Genomic DNA, 16195 nt, shown 5'->3' on the forward strand with positions numbered 1-16195 from the left:
TGCCCAACCCCAAACTGTCCACCACATGTTCTCGAACCAGCATCCATCTTAGAGCGCTTCTTTTTCGTTTAGTTTTATTTGTTTGTAGGAAGGAGCATCTTTGCTAATCTCATCATACAGTTGGTTATTTAAAGTGCTTCATAAAAGGTTTAATTTGGTTAAGAACCTGGGTTTGCTGCTGCATCAGGGCCCCATTCCACCCAGTCATGCTCCATCACATTCCCTTGTGTGTGGGGTGAATTTCCATTATACCATTTTACGGTATAATGACTTTAAATGGGCTTCAGTTACTGACTTTTGTCGCTATTGTTTTCCCTTCGATATGCATCCAAAACTGTAGCTTCTCACTTTTTTATACCTGCCTGGCTTTGGATGTGGATGTTTGCTTTGCTAGACGTTTTTAAATAAATATTCGCCATATTTTTATTTATTTTTTATCAATTTTTATTTTTTAGTTCCCTTGGCTTTTGCTTAAGGATCTTGTATAAAGTAATAATCAGGTGGATGGAAATTTATTTCATTTTTCTTTTCTCCCCCCTATGCAGCCCTCTTCCTCTGTAGAGACTCAGGATGTAAGAATACATTAATATGAGTTTATTTATTTGGTTTTGTTCATTTCTGCACACAAACCATGCAGTCATTGTGAGAGTAGCTGTGGGGCTCTGAGGGAGGGAGGGCGCCAAAATGGCTGCAGAGACACTGAGAAGTTATTTTTAAAATAACTTCTCCACTTTTTGTTTTGAAGAGTAAATGAAAGTGTTCACTAGAGCTTCGATCGTAAAGTTGTGGCGGTGCATTAGGGGCATCGTGGGTAGAAAAAGAGAAAGGTGGAGGAGTACATTTCTGCCAAAAAACTCTGAAATCTTTACGTTAGTCTCAGAAGTTTTCTAGAAAAAAAATGAGAAATGTTGGAGTTTCAAAACTTCAAAATTTGCTACAAAAAAATCTGAAATTTTACAGAAAGAATTTGGACATTTTGAAGTTTTAACAGTTGAAAGTTTGCTTGAAAAAAAACTCAGAAATTTTGAGTTTTTCAGGAAAGTTTTAGAAAAAAGCGTGGATATTTTCAGAGTTTTAAAAAGTTAAACATTTTTGACTTTTCAAACTCAGAAATTTCCATGTTTCTTTCTAGAAAATTTCTGGGACAAGTCTAAAAACGTTTTTTCCTTGCAAATGTTTGACTTGTTAAATTAAAAAAATATTTTTTTTTCTACTCAGAAGTTTCCTTGTTTTTCTTGAGAATTTCCAAGCTCACTTGTAAAATTTTGTAGTTTTTTTCTGGAAAACTTTTTAGGTTAATCTAAAAATTTCTAGAAAATTTTCGACTTTTGTAACTCAGAAGTTGCCTTGTTGTTTTCTAGAAAATTTCTGGGTTTTTTGGGAAAAGTTTCCTCGTTTTTGTGTCCATGATGGCCCCAATGCGCCGCCATCTGACGTCGTTTTGCACTGAATATGCAAAGTTTGCACTCAACTCTGCAGATGATTTGTTTTTGTGATGTAAAGAAACGAGACGATGTTGAGTCTAGAAATGTTCCTCCGAAATGTTGATAAATATCAATTAATGAGTTATAATAAAATTGATTGATCAACTGACAACTAATTGATGAGAGGCCGTTTTCTTAAAAACTTGGATTTTTCTGTCTGAAAAGTGCCGACCGTTTTTCCAGGACGCGACTGGGTAAATATAATATACTGAAATTTAAAAAAACAACTAATTTTAACATCATTTTGCTTCTGCTGTGTTAAATACTGACACAATAAACAGAATATTGTGACTTCCTCACATTTATAAACAAACATATTCATAAAATATGGACATTATATGGCAGGGACGCAGCGCTGTGCCACTAACTGCATCACAACACCTAAAATAAATTTATTAATGTTGGGCTGCTGGCTGTTTTAGCCAAAGCAACTCAAATCAATTTTTTTCTTGCTCTTGCAGTAAAGAACTTTTTGGATTTCCTTGTGTTTTCTATCATTGGGTACTTTCAGAATCTGTAAATAATTTTATTAATGTTGTTTTTATTGTAGCCGATCACATTTACTAAACAGGAGCAACAAAAACTGTGAGTTAGGAGACGGATATTTAACTTCACCTTGTAAATATTGAGATGTTGTGTTTTTGCGGGGGCAGTAACTTCAAGTGAGTGTTTGTTAGATTGGAAAAGTTTGAAGGACAATGATCTGAAGAACAATAATTAGTCCAAATCTGGAAAACTTAACAAAACTGGATTCAGATCAAATTCAGATGTTGTGGGAAGAGCTTAAAAAACTCTCATATGGTTGAGTTAAAGTAAGTTTCCAGGATGTGCTGTGGTGGCGCAGGTTCGATTCCCGGCCTGGTGACCTTTGCCGCATATCTTCCCCTTCTCTCATTACTGACTTTCCTGTCAATTAACTATCAAATAAATTCAAGATTTACCACATTGATGCCCATTAAAGGCAAAGAACTTAAATCAAGTATTAGTAGCATCAAAAATATTTTGATAATTTTTTTACATCACAAAAACCAGAAGTGCAAACTTTTCACATCCATCGTACCTCCGTAAGTCATGTTTAGCATTTTTTGTCAATCCATTTCAAGGCTACGATCAGCTGGGTGTTTAGTGTGTTTTCAGGCAGCAGCCATTCATTTAGATGGTTTAAGTAAATATAAATATCACAATCACTGACATCTTTTCTAGTCATCACTCATCCCAGTGCATTTCCGAGGATGTTTGAGCACATTTTTGGAGGACTACTCCACCATCCTGTGCAGTAAGACCTAGAACAGACACACATCTAATAACAAGATTTATCCCTTTTCCCTCCTTCCTCCCTCCTTTCACTTTTCTTTTTACTTTTTTAAATGCTCCAGTGTTTGTCCTACAAGATCCTTTCTAAAAAACGTAGACACTAAGGTGGGGTGTCGGGTGCTGGGTGTAGAGCGACTGGGTGAGACTGAACGGCACAGTCGTCACCCCGGCCGTAGCGCACGAATAATGTTTCTACATATATTCATTTTAGGATAGGAAAAGTGGTAGAGCAGAGCCCGACCCCAAAAAGAAAGCCTCTTTTAGGTCCATCAGTACCACCCTGGCTTCCAGCATCAAGAGACGTAGGTCCTCCAAAGACACGGTAAGGAGACGAAGGATCAACGACCTCCACTCCACGTTTCTCTCCTCCTTTTCTGTCTCTGGTTTCACCTCCTTCTCTCCTCCGCTGTCCTCTCTGCATACATCCCCCCACATCCGAACGAGTCCCATGTCCAGCCCACTCATTTCCACGCGACTCTGCGCAGCCTCTGCCAAGTGTCTGTCCCTTCTGCCATCGATCAGCCATCACCATGTAGGGTTTACCGCTCCGTTAGCGTCGACCAGTGAAGGATCCTAGGTCAGGGTTAGCAGCTGAGAGGAGAAAACAGAAACGCTTTATTTTGAAGGGCTGTGTGAGAGACTGGCGTAAACATGAAGGAGTTTCAGAAGTGTTTGACTGTTGTCATTAATGTCAGTCCGTAAGTAATGAGACTTTTAATGAAACGTTGACTTGGTTTAAAATGTATTTGTTTTGACGACTTGACATGAACAAAGAAAATATTTATTTGTTATGACACTTTGACATAAAGTCAAGTTGAATAAATAGGCAAAGTTCATAACTGCTTTGTAGACATCTTGCTGGAATATTGTGGGATTAATTAGATTAAAATTACACCATAAAGCTGTATAACTTTTTAAAGTTTGATAATCAATACTTGTTATAACATTTTATGACATTGACAACTTGATACCCAAAACAAAAATGTTTTTCTTGTCAACTTGACATTAACCAAGACATCATAATCTGTAATAAATATGTTATAACACATATGAACTTTCCATATTAATTCAAAAAGACTAACAATAAATGATACAGTAATGTAATATTCACACATGAAAATACATAACCTTTTAAAGTTTGATCATCAGTATTTGTTATAACATGTTTATTACAGTTTAGAATTTTATAATAAAGACAATATTGTCTTTATGATGATAACTGGACATTGACCAAGACATCATAATCTGTAATAAATATGTTGTAACACAGGAATTTTCCATATTAATTCAAAAAGACTAACAATAAATGACTGTGATGTAATATTAAGACATAAAGCTACATAACTTAGTCAAATGTGATAAGCAACACTTGTTATGAAGTATTTATGATAAATTGTAATATCTCTGTTAATGTCTGGTTGTCAACAATAAATGTTTGTCTTGGTTAATGTCATCATAATCTGTAATAAATATGTTATAACACTTATGAACGTTGCTAATTAATTCAAAAAGACTAAAGTAATGTAATATTCACACATAAAGCTACATAACGTTTTAAAGTTTGACAATCAATACTTATAACATGTTTATAATTTCTTGTCTAATGTCTGGTTGTCACAAAACATCTGAAACAATGTCAACTTTTCATTAAAGGTGTCATTATTTACAGAATGACACTTAACGACAACAGTCATAAACACTCTTGAAGACTCCTTCATGTTTACGAAAGTCTTCTGTCTGTTTTATTCACACCCCTTCAAAATAAAGCGTCTCCTTAAAGCCTCCCGATAATCCGGGGTCTCTAGGGATACTTGGTGTCTTCAAGAGGACGGGGGCGACAAAAGCCAGCAAGCCGTGTTTTGTCTTGAGCTGCTCTTCCCTCCTAACCTGGTTTCGGTGTGGGTTATGGCAGTGGTTTTCCTGGTGGTGGCGCTGCAGTGTGTGATCCTGTCTGTTCATATGATTGTGTGGAGTTATTTTGACTGCTTGATCCTGTGTGTATCCACAGTTCCTTTGCAACCAACCCTGCACTTTCCTCAGTTTGGGTTTTGATTATGTTTTGTCGAGCATGCGCTGGTGTTCTGTAACTTTTGGTTTCATGTTGTTTTTGTTGTTTTTTTTCCTTTCCAAATTCATAATCAGGGCAGTAATGGTGGCCAGTCCTAAGAAGAAACCCACCGTGTTGACTGACTTAACAACATGTCTATTTTCAGGATTACCCTCATGGATTTTTATTGATAATCTTTTGATTTCTCATGTTTTCTTTATTTTCCTTGTGGTCTGAACTGTGCATGCCTCTTTCAGGTTGTATTTTCAGGTGAAGACGACTGTCTTCTTTTCTGTTTGAATTCTTCTTTTTTGTAATCATGCAACAAATTTTGAGAACTGTCAGACTCTCATTCTATGACAGGACAAGCATAATTATTTATTTTGCATATTTTCAACAACTGCAGCTGTGTTTGAAATGTGAATGTCACTCAATCACTATATTTTGTTCACAAAGTAGATATAGCTAACAGGGCTACTTACACTTAGCATTTGTTAGCCTTAGCATAGCATCTTTTTCTCAGTGGGAACAAATGTTGTAGCTAGCGCTCCAGAATTAGCTAACAGGACGACAACTTTACAGTTCCAGATGATTGTTGTGCTTCTGCATTAGATTAATTGCTCAGAAACATTAGCATAAACATGCTAACATAACCTCTGGCGTGCTAAAGGTAGTTTGTATTTTACCTTTTTTTCAACTAATCTCAGCAACTCTGTACTACGATTATGATAAAAAGAAGGATTGTTGAGCTTTAATGTCTATTATTACTCAAGGTTTAGCATGCTAGCATTAGCATTAACATGCTAACATTACACTTCTTAACAAATGCCATGTACAGCCTCTTTGCAACACATTTTCTGTGCCATAAAACACATTTTTAATTCGTTATATCTCCTTTATTCCCAGATCTTCTGACTCATTGGGTAAATTCTGGTCATGTATTTTTATTTATAAACAAATTATCTCTTGCAGAGCAGATATGTTAAAAGATGTGGGAAAATAGTGTAATAGTAGTTCTTTATTTTAAAATATTGGGTGTATAACCACAGTGAATTAAGCTGAATTGAGGTAAATTGTTTCGTACTTTTTAATCGAAGAGTAAATTTGATGTTTACTTCACTGTATTTAAATGGTAGTTTGTCTGTTTTAGGTTGAAAATGCAGTCAGAGAGGGAACAGCAGGGTCATCCTACACTTAATAAAATGATGTATTTATGTTACTCATTGTTCCTAAAACTTTAAATCTTACTTATCTAAACTCAATAGTGCTGCTAATTGTTTTCTGGTTGGTTGGAGGTCAAGAAGAGGGACGGATTTTCCTCCTTTGGGTTTTTGTTCATGAGTAAAAATAAAACACCTGTTCTGTTGTTGGTTGTTTTAAATTTAGATTACTCCACCAGATTGACCTAGATTCCCCACGTTAGTAAAACATCCCACTGATTGCCAGAATAATTACTTCAACATGCACCAGCTGAAGCCACATGTTAAGCTTTATCTGATTAAAGTTGCAGTGGGTTTGTACGGACTTGTGGGCGCTTCAAAATGTTTGTCGGAGTCTGATTATCGTAAACCAGTTATTTAAAAAAACTATTTACTACTTCTCAAAACAAGGTATTTAACTGAAACTGCTCCTATCTTAGCAGACATTGATAACATATTAAATCCTCCAATAAGTTTGTGTCGCTCATTAGCATTAGCACGCTAACACTACCGTTACTTGGCTCAGGATTCACTGCATAACAATAATAACTGTCACAGTGCCCAATTTTTGTGGAGTTAGTTTACTGTGTCCTGGCTCAAATGTCTTGTGAATTATCTTCTGAAATAAAGTGGGACGTTAGCATTAGCATAATAGTGTTAGCGCTAACATGGAGTGCTGCATTGCTCTTCTTGATAACTGATTCACTTCACAACCTTTTATAGAATATTTACCTTACTACAAAACAGTTTCTACTGCGTTATATAAAAGATAAAAATATACAGCTAGAAATTATAGTTTGCTTGCTAACATTGGTGTTAGCATATACCAATGGAAGCAGAACAGAATATTTATTTAGTACATTAACAGAGCACTTTATACAAGGTTAATAATGATAGCTAATCGTTAGTAACAACATGTTAACAGTAATGTCTTGACTGATTGGTTAAAAATGACTACCGATACACTTTGCATGACATTAATGTTAGCCTGCTAATGCTAACTCTAATAATTGATGCATTTTATACATTTTAAATAAAATTTCTGCACCATGAAAAAAATTCTACTGTACTGTATTATAGGTGTAAAATATAGTTGAACATTTGTGTTACAACATTAATATCAATATCTAAATGCTAACGTTGTATTTAGCATATGCCAAAAAGATGCTACATTAATTTTCTTTTTAACTCATATATGTGACAATTTTATGGTGCAATATTTTGACAATAAAAATATTTTACAATTAAATTTTTGCATTAGCATGCTAGCATTAGCATTACAACACTAGCAATAAGCTAGGTTATCTTAGATACAACATCATTACACTTGATACCATCTATGCAGTGTATTTACCATATGAAGCATTTTTAGTACCCAATATAGAATTAAAAATAAAATTATTGTTGAATATTAACATTAGCATGCTAACATTGCTGATTACATGCTAACATTAACCTTTGTTGGCTAAGCCAACACCACTTACACATCTTAATATTGTATACAGTGCCTCTGTAAAATACATTTACTGTACAAGAAAACACATTTCTAGTCAAACTTTAGCATTAGCCTATTAGCATTGATGATATTATTTGATTAAACACAACTACAATACACTTAATTGTTGATTCAGGGCACAACTTATGTAGCATCTACATTTGGTGTGCCAAGTAATAATAAAACAATTGTGCTGTATATACAAGTTTGGCATTATCATGCTAATATTAGCATTCTAATGCTAATTTAGCTCTCTGTTTGTTCAGACGGCACTACATTATGCTGCACATTAACTCATGAATTAAACATTCTCTCTTTTAGCATATTTAATGTTCAACATAACCAATATTTAGTGGATTATGTAGCAGATAATAATAAAAACAGTTTGATTTTGCTAATATTAGCATCGATATGCTAACACTATGTCCTGTTTGATAGACTGCATTTCTTTATGATCTATCAGGATCAATAAAATGAACATTGCTTTTTCTATACCAGCAGATTTATTTTGAAAAGTTACTGTAATAATAATAATAATTTTTATTAGAAAATGGGCGACTCGCTGCGCCGTACACTATATAGTGAATGAGTGGCCACTTCACCCAAACGCAATGAGAGTTTCAGGTTTTTTGCATTTCTTTTACAGTTGAACTCAAAATTGTTCCTTTGTGGGTTTGAGGAATTGAACGGAAAAGGTTTGAAGTGACTAAACGTTGACCCTGAGGTCACCTGAAGCTGCTTCTCCTCAACATTTATACTTATCCGAACATCTGCTGAGAAAAAGAAAACAACCTGGAAACAATTAACTTTGTATTTTTGGGTATTTATTAAGGCACATTTATCAGATATCGGCTACGTTCTTAAAAATGGATAAAATAGATTTAGTCTATTTTTAAAATCTGTTTTTCTTGCCAAACTTGTTTTGTTTCAAGATGATTGTTAATTTGTTTGTTTAAGGTTTGAAAGTTGGCTCTGGAGCCCTGATTCGGGAAAAAATGAGAAATTTAATCAAGATACGGTTAAATTTAAATCTAAATACCAACCATCTCCAGTCTTTGACCATTATTTTAATTTTATATCAATGTTCTTCTTTTTTATATTAATGGATATCAATGGACTTGAGTGTCAGTGTCCCTCACCCACATGCCACACCGCTCCTCTCTTCCTCTGCAAGCATGCCGACTCCTTTACCTGTCCTAGCTGTAGTTACCGTAGCAACAGTGTGTAGACTGGAATAAGCAGCTTTATAAGCCTTACCTGTGCTTGTGATGTCAGTAAAATGTCTTACTTTGACTGGTCCACTTGACGTCGTTTAAAACGCCCTGAAGGGAATGAAAGGGGTACGGAGAGCAAACGGGGCTGTAAGCTGTTCGACGACGAGGAACATCCAAAACTGATTTCTGATGGTTAAAAACAATCAGGACTGTGCAAAAGTCTTCAGTCAGACTCTTTAGATGTTAGTGGAGCCTTTTAAAGTCAGTCGGATTTCAGCTTTTCTTTGGCTTTTGGCTGCTTTTTCATGAAAAAGTTTTCATTTTTGTTTAAGTTACGTCCTCTGATGTACAAATTTGGAGATTCTGTGTCACAAAAAGCAAACAAAAATATAACCTGTTACAATTGTTAGAGGAAATTACAAAATATAAAATACAAGCCAAAAAAACATTTTATAAACACTTGGCGTACAGTACACTGCAAAAACACAAAATGTTACCAAGTATTTTTGGTTTAGCTTTAATGCAAATATTTTAGTTCACTTGAATTTAGACAAAACTAGTTTACAGGCAACTTTTAAGCCAATAAATCATTAATATTGATTAAAAAGCTTTATTTCTGTGTTTAAGCATTTTAATTTGAGCAGGAATTGTTTCATTTGGTTCAATATTTATAATATTAATTATTTCTGATGATTCAAATGTCTTTTTTTATAAAATTAATAAATTTGGGGATTTTTTTTCCTATTTTGTTTTCAGACGACACTGCAAAAACACAAAATCAAATTTTGTTTAGTTTCTAGTGCAAATATGATAGAAAACTTGAATTAAGACAAAAGTAACTTTTTGGTACGATACAGGAGCTTGTTTTAAGTCAATTAATCCTAAATATTAATTAAAAGTTCTAGTTTCACTGGCAAATTATTTTTATTTATAAGAAAACATTTTTCCCACATTATAAGTGGAAAAAATCTGCTGGTGGAGGTAATATTTTTAATTTATATTTGGAATTATTGGTATATATTTTCTGAGAAGTTACTTTTAAGTTAGTTTTCTTACTTCAAATGAACAAAAATGTTTGAAAGTAGAAAAAAATAGTTGGTAAGATTTTGTGTTTTTGCAGTGTAGAAGAATAGCTGAATCTTTTATTGAAAAATAAGCATCAAAACACTTTAGAAATGTATATATTCCTTCTAAAACCAAACAGTTTCAACAAATATCCAGATATTTACGGACCTAAACTATTTCAGTGAATCGAAATCCTTCGATTGAAAATTCAGCCAAATTCAGATAAAAACAAACCAACAAATCGTCCAAGTTCTCCAAGAAAAGCCTGAAAACGTTCGACCAGCAGAAGGTTTGCACAGCGCTCAGTCTGGATGTTGCTCCTTCTGTTAGCATGTTAGCATCATAAGCTCAGGCGCCCCAATGTTTTGGCTCTGTTAGCTCAAGGTAAGAGGCAACATAACCGCCTTCAGTAGGAAAGTTACCCATGAGACGGGCACACCTTCCCTCTCTCTCTCCTCCAGTTGAATAAAAATACTTTTCCTGAACAACAAATGTGACGATTGGAATTGCAGTTGACTTCATGTTTGGCGGACATGTTTGTAGACCCTTTTATTTTGCTCCAAAATGAGACAAAATTGAGCAGAAAACAGTTTTGCTGCACTCTTGACGATGGGATCTTGTTTCCCCTCTCAGCTTTTTGTGATGCCGCAAAATAAGAGCGGCGAAGGAAGGATGAGACGAAAGATCTGACGCAACGGCAGCTTGAGATCTGACAACAATTAAACTGCTCCTCCTAAACCTGAGTGACGTTTGGCCGCCAATGACTTCTTCAAATCCAACAAAACATTTGTGCTGCAAAGACTAGTTTGTGCCGCTACCATTTTAAAGATATTAATAAGTGTTTCCAAAGGTCATGGAAGGTCAACCAGCCCCCTCCCGTCCTTCAAATCTAAATAAAATTGATGACAATCAACTCGACTGTTGGTGCTGCAAAAATTTTAGTTTGGGCTGCTTTTACTTTGAAGGTTTTAAGGAAAGGTTAAAGGTCACCCAGCGCCACAACATTTTGTCAGTTGACAATCAACTCGGCTTCCTATGTGATGCAGACGCCGTTGTTTGTGCCGCTATTGTTTTCAAGATATTAATAAATGTTTCCAAAGGTCATGGAAGGTCAACCAGCCCAAATCTAACAGATGTGTTGTCAATCAACTCGATTATCTCAACTATGTTTGTGCTGCAACATTTTTTGTTTGTGCCGCTATCATTTTTTTAAATATGTTAATAAATGTTTCCAGAGGTCATGAAAGGTCAACCAGCCCCCTAACATTTTCCAAACCTCACAAAATTAGTGACAAAATCAACTCGACTGCGTTTGTGCTGCAAATTTTTTATTTGTGCTGCTTTTTCTTGGAAGATATTAATGAAAGTTTATAAGTCATCCGCCGCCGCACTACCCAAAAATAACAAAAGTCAAATGTTTGTGCAGCAAAGATTTTAATTTGTGCTTCTTTTGTTTTGAAGATATGGAGGATGATCTCTGGAAACTTTTTTTCTGAATATCTTTAAAATGACGGCGCCACAAACGGACATTTTTTTGCTGCACAAACATTTGACACCTCAGATTAAAGCAGCCAAACTTCACTCAGGTTCCTCCTAATCTGTGAAAATTAGAGACTCTGCTTTTCCTGAAACAATGTAAAGAAAAACAACAAACGTGTTTAAGAAAAATTAATTCCTGTTCCTGAGGCTAAAAGTCTGATGCTGCGTAAAACTTGCTGCTGTCCAGCCTCTCGTCTCCTCCCGTCTGACGGCTCTCAGGCAGAAGTATTCACACCCGACTGTTATATTAAATATGCTGGACTGGAGCAACACAAAGCAGCTTCAGAAAAATTCAGAAGGAAAATCAGGTTTTGTTTTAAAACACTTCTTCAAAATTAGAAAATCGTGGCAGAACTGAAAGCATCTGTGAAAATCTAATTTTCAGTTTGAATGTTTTTGTCCCCATGGTAACCATGACAACAGGCTGATCTTATGTGCTGTGGTTTGTAAAAACAGATTGAAAAAGTTACTATTTATTAATTTGTGGCCTCATGTTGTGAAAAGTGTTCAGTTTTCTGCTGTCAGGAACGGGTGCGTTACTTTACCCAAATTATTACTAACTGTGTGTCTGTGGATTAAAGTATAAATGAGCGCCACCTACTGGTCAAATTATTAATCAGGAAGTTTTGTTTTAGGTTTGACTTTCAGCTGTCAAACATCTGAGCAGCAAAATGAGAAAAAAATTATGATTTTATTTGGTTTTAGATGAAACATTTTAGTTGTTTTTCCTTTGCAGATGTGAAAACTAATCACCTAAAAATACTAGGAAAGATTTGATTTGTTTTACTTTGGGGTATCAAAGTCAAAGGGGTGGAAGATTCATTCATGCCACACTTTTCTGGTTTTATTTGTAAAGAAAAACAAAATGGCTTCTTTCTATGGCGGCATATTATTGGGCCAAAAACAGGAGGAAATTTCAGCCAAAAAATTCTGAAATTTTGAGAATAATCTCAGAAATTTTCTAGAAAAAACATGAAATTTCTCAATTTTAAAAGTCAAAAAATTTACTAGGAAATTAATCAAAAATTTTCTAGAAAAAACGTTAAATATTTTGAGTTTAATTTTTTTATAAAGTAAACTAAAAGTATGAATTTAAAATTCTAAACTTTTCTAGACAAACACATCTGAAATGTTGAAATGAATCTCAGAAAAAATGTAAAAATTTCTGAGATTAAAAAGTAAAAATTTTTTGATGTTTAAACTCAGAAATTTCCAACTTTTTTCTAGAAAATTTTAGAAATTTCTCTAAAAATGTCTGACATTTTTCTAGCAAATAAATTTTATTGTAGGTTACTTTAGAAAAGTAAAAAACTTTTTAAAATGTTGAAAATGTTTAACTTTTCAAACTCAGAGATGTTCAGTTTTTCCAGAAAAATATTGAACAAACAAATCAAAGTCTTTTTTTTTCAAGCTCAGAAATTTAATTTTAGGTCATTTCATAAAAGTAAAAAAAAAAATAATCAGATTAACAGGTTGAAAACTTTTGACTTTTCAAACGTGGAAGTTTCAGTTTTTTGTAGAAAATTTCTGAAATTAATCTGAAATTTATTTAATTTTTTTCCAGTAAATTTTAGACTTCAATCTCTGAGATTTCAGTAGTTTTTCAGCTGAAGTTTACTCTCTTTTTTCCATCTAAATGGTTCCCAATGCGCCTTGTTGTCTCTCCGTTTGGATCCAAATCAAAGCTGCGTTTGTGCTGCTGCGTCACATGAGGTGTTTCTCTCCCTGAGAGCCGTTCGCTTTCCTCCCGCTGCAACATTAGAAACCAGGAGGTAAAAACTGATCAGCCGTCTCGTTTCCTCGCTAAATGACTCCCTTTCTGTGTGTTTCTTGTCGTTCTTTGCCTCCATTTTCCCGTCACGTTTGCAGCAGTTCCCACCCACTGACGCCACGGGCCAGCTCAACCTGTCTGACCCGTCCGTCAGCACCGTGGTGTAGAAACACAAGAACAGAGAGAGGGAGAGAAAGAAAGAAAGAAAGAAAAGAGCGACGCCGAGGCCGTTCACGAAGCAGACGAGTCAAAAGAAGAAGAAAACGACTCCATGTTTCCGTCAGCTGAAAACCTGAAGAAGAAGAAACGACTCTGATGAACTTTGCACCTTTTTTAAAAACAGTAAAAACAGGATTATCTATCTGATCTTAGATGTTTTTAGGATTGCTAAGCATGCACAGAACAACTCATCTTACCCACATATACGATCTTTTCCTTCTGTATGCTATTACATTAGCCTTGTTTTGTCCTTTTACTTGCATAAACTTAATGTTCGGTGTTTGATTTTATCGATTTCCTGCGTAGCTTTTAGACAAACGGTTCATTTTAGGGATAAAAATCGGTTTTTGGTGACGATATTTCTCTTCCAATTGAGGCTAAAATAGAGCAGAAGAATCGACTTGTAGTGCAATACGAAAAGAGCTAGAGATGAATTATTTTTAATAGGAATTATATCTGAGTTTTTATCGACACTTTAAATGTTTTTAGACATTTTATGGGAACAATGGCTCTTGAAAACGAGCTTCTCGTGTCTTCTGGTGAAAATGAAAGCATGCGTGTGCTTGTATATGAAAACGTAGAAGCTTTATGTCTTTGAATGATGATAATGATTATTGCAATTTCTAAGAAAAGTTCATTTGCACTTACATGCCCAAGGCAGCTTTTTTAAATGTTAGCTAAAGCTTTGACTACTTATTTTTCCATTTCTTAAAAAAAGGAGACGATAAACGTGGAACGGATTTGAAAATGTTTTTTATTCTCTCTTCCTCTCTCCTGCAGCTGCAGTCTTTCTCACCTCCAGCTTTTGGAAGGGGTTGCATCAAAGGGCCGCGTTCCCCAGCCAACCAGCACTCAACCCTTTCGTGCAAAACGTCCGCGAACTTTTGCACGAAACGACCAGAGTGAGTCGAAAGCTGCAGGCGCGTCTCGGTTAGCTGGGGAAACGGGCCGTTTCCCGTTTTCTGGGGGTGAGAAACACCCGCTGCCTCCAAGCCGGAGCCGTCTGCGCACTTTATCCTGATTGGTCTCCTTAATTAAGCCGAGCTGTTTTACCAAGGAGCTGCAGCGAAACCGCAAAACGCTCGAAACGACCCAGAATTCATTTTACTCTCTAACAGAACCGAGCTGCTTGTAAAGCCTCCTTTAAGCCTCTGCATGCTTCTGTATTTATAACACAACGTAGTGCTTTTGTTTGTTTCTGCATACTCGCCATGTTCAGTGAGGAAGCACTTAACCTGTAAATATGTGACGTTGAGCTGCAGCTTCTGTGAGACTCAGAAACGCGTCCAGACGCGCAGAATCCCCGACGGCGACACCTGCTTCATTTTTTCCTACTTTCTGCAGCTTTAAACCATCACGTTTTTACTGCTGTAAATAAAAAACGCTGACATCCACAAGTCTGATCTGTTCCTGCTTCCGACTGACAGGTTTCAGGGTTGAGAGGAAAAAGCTAATATGATGTCTGTCTGCAGATAGAAACGAAACATTTCTTTACATTCTGAGATTCATTTCAGAAATTTTCTTGAAAAAACACGGAAATTTCTGCTCCAAAAGGTGAAAATTTACGAGAAAAACTTCAAACTTTGAGACTCATCTCAGAACTTTTCAAAAATAAAAATAAAAACTTGGCAATTTTTGAGTTTTGCTGGGAAAAACTCCAAAATTTTGAGATTAGTCCCAGAGATTTCCTTTAAAAAACGATTGGACATTTTTTTTGTTTTTCTTGGAAATATTTCAGGGAAAAAACTGAAATGTTTAAGATTAATCTCAAATATTTTCTAGAAATAACTTGGAAATTTCTGATTTTAACAAGTAACAAATTTAATAGAAAAACCTCTGAAATTTTTTAATAAATGCTAGAATTGAAAAAAACAAAAACAAGGACACTTTCATGCTCCAAATGTTGAATATTTATGAGAAAATACTTCAAAATTTTGAGATTAGTCCCAGAGATTTTCTTAAAAAAGAAAAGAAAACTTGAAAATTTGCGGTTATTCTCATATTTTTATAAAAAACTTGGAAATTTCTCAGTTTGAAAAGTCTAAAATTTGATAGCAAGAATTCAGAAATTTTTAGATAAATCTCAGAAATTTTCTGAGACGAACTTGAAAATCTTTTGAGTTTGAGAATCAAAAATTTGTGAAGAAAAAGTCAAAAGTGTTCATATTTATCTCAGAAAGTTTCTAGACAAAAATGGAACTTCTTGAGTTTGAAAAGTCAAATATTTGCAAGACAAAACTCAGAAAATTTGTGAATAATCTAAAACATTTTCTATATTGGAAAAAAAAAACTTGGACATTTCTGAATTTTAATAGTTGCAATTTTTAGACTTTGGAGCCCTTAGAGCTTCCGTAAGTTGTAACTTTTTGGTTGTGTAACATCCTTATAGAGTCCTTAGTTCAAATTCTGAGTTTCACTTGTTGCTCAATCTCCTCCAGCTGCTAAGAGCCAGTCAGTTTATTTACCTCTTTGTCAGATTCTTCATTTAATCTGTTAAACTCACATTTCAGTGTTGATCTCTGCGCAGATCACCGCAGCTCAGAGTCACTGCAGAAACCTGCGACCTTTTCACGGGACGTTCAGAGAACGATTCCTGCTGAGATTAAAGCCACAGGAAACCTGTGAAGCTTCGGCTTCCTGCTGGTGTTGTTTCATCACAAGTGTTGATCTGCATTAAAAAAATCAAGAGAGGGAAAATGGAAATGAATCAACAGGTCTGAAGCCTCCAAACCCAAAACCAGTTCATGGTCTGCAGAAGCGTCACCAACTGTAAACATTACAGACTTACAGGCTGTGGGAACTGTTCCCTGTTTTAATGTGGAGATTCAGATCTGAGCACCAGTTACTT

General features: G+C 35.2%; 1 protein-coding gene across 11 annotated transcripts in view; it reads left to right on the forward strand.

Annotated features, from left to right (window-relative positions):
• grin1a (glutamate receptor, ionotropic, N-methyl D-aspartate 1a) overlaps positions 1 to 14744 on the forward strand; it is a 50746-nt gene extending 36002 nt beyond the window's left edge. For 4 of the 11 annotated variants that reach the window (XM_044095693.1, XM_044095695.1, XM_044095696.1 and 1 more), the window contains 3 exons: positions 546 to 572; positions 3010 to 3120; positions 13227 to 14744. In XM_044095693.1, coding sequence (XP_043951628.1) covers positions 546 to 572; positions 3010 to 3120; positions 13227 to 13295 — 207 coding nt within the window. In that variant the 3' untranslated portion in view covers positions 13296 to 14744. The remainder of the gene's footprint in view (positions 1 to 545; positions 573 to 3009; positions 3121 to 13226) is intronic. The other 7 variants (XM_044095697.1, XM_044095704.1, XM_044095700.1 and 4 more) reach the window with 4 other exon arrangements.
• Positions 14745 to 16195: the final 1451 nt, after the last annotated feature.

This window comes from Gambusia affinis, linkage group LG17 (genome assembly GCF_019740435.1).
Source record: "Gambusia affinis linkage group LG17, SWU_Gaff_1.0, whole genome shotgun sequence".
NCBI lineage: Eukaryota > Metazoa > Chordata > Actinopteri > Cyprinodontiformes > Poeciliidae > Gambusia > Gambusia affinis.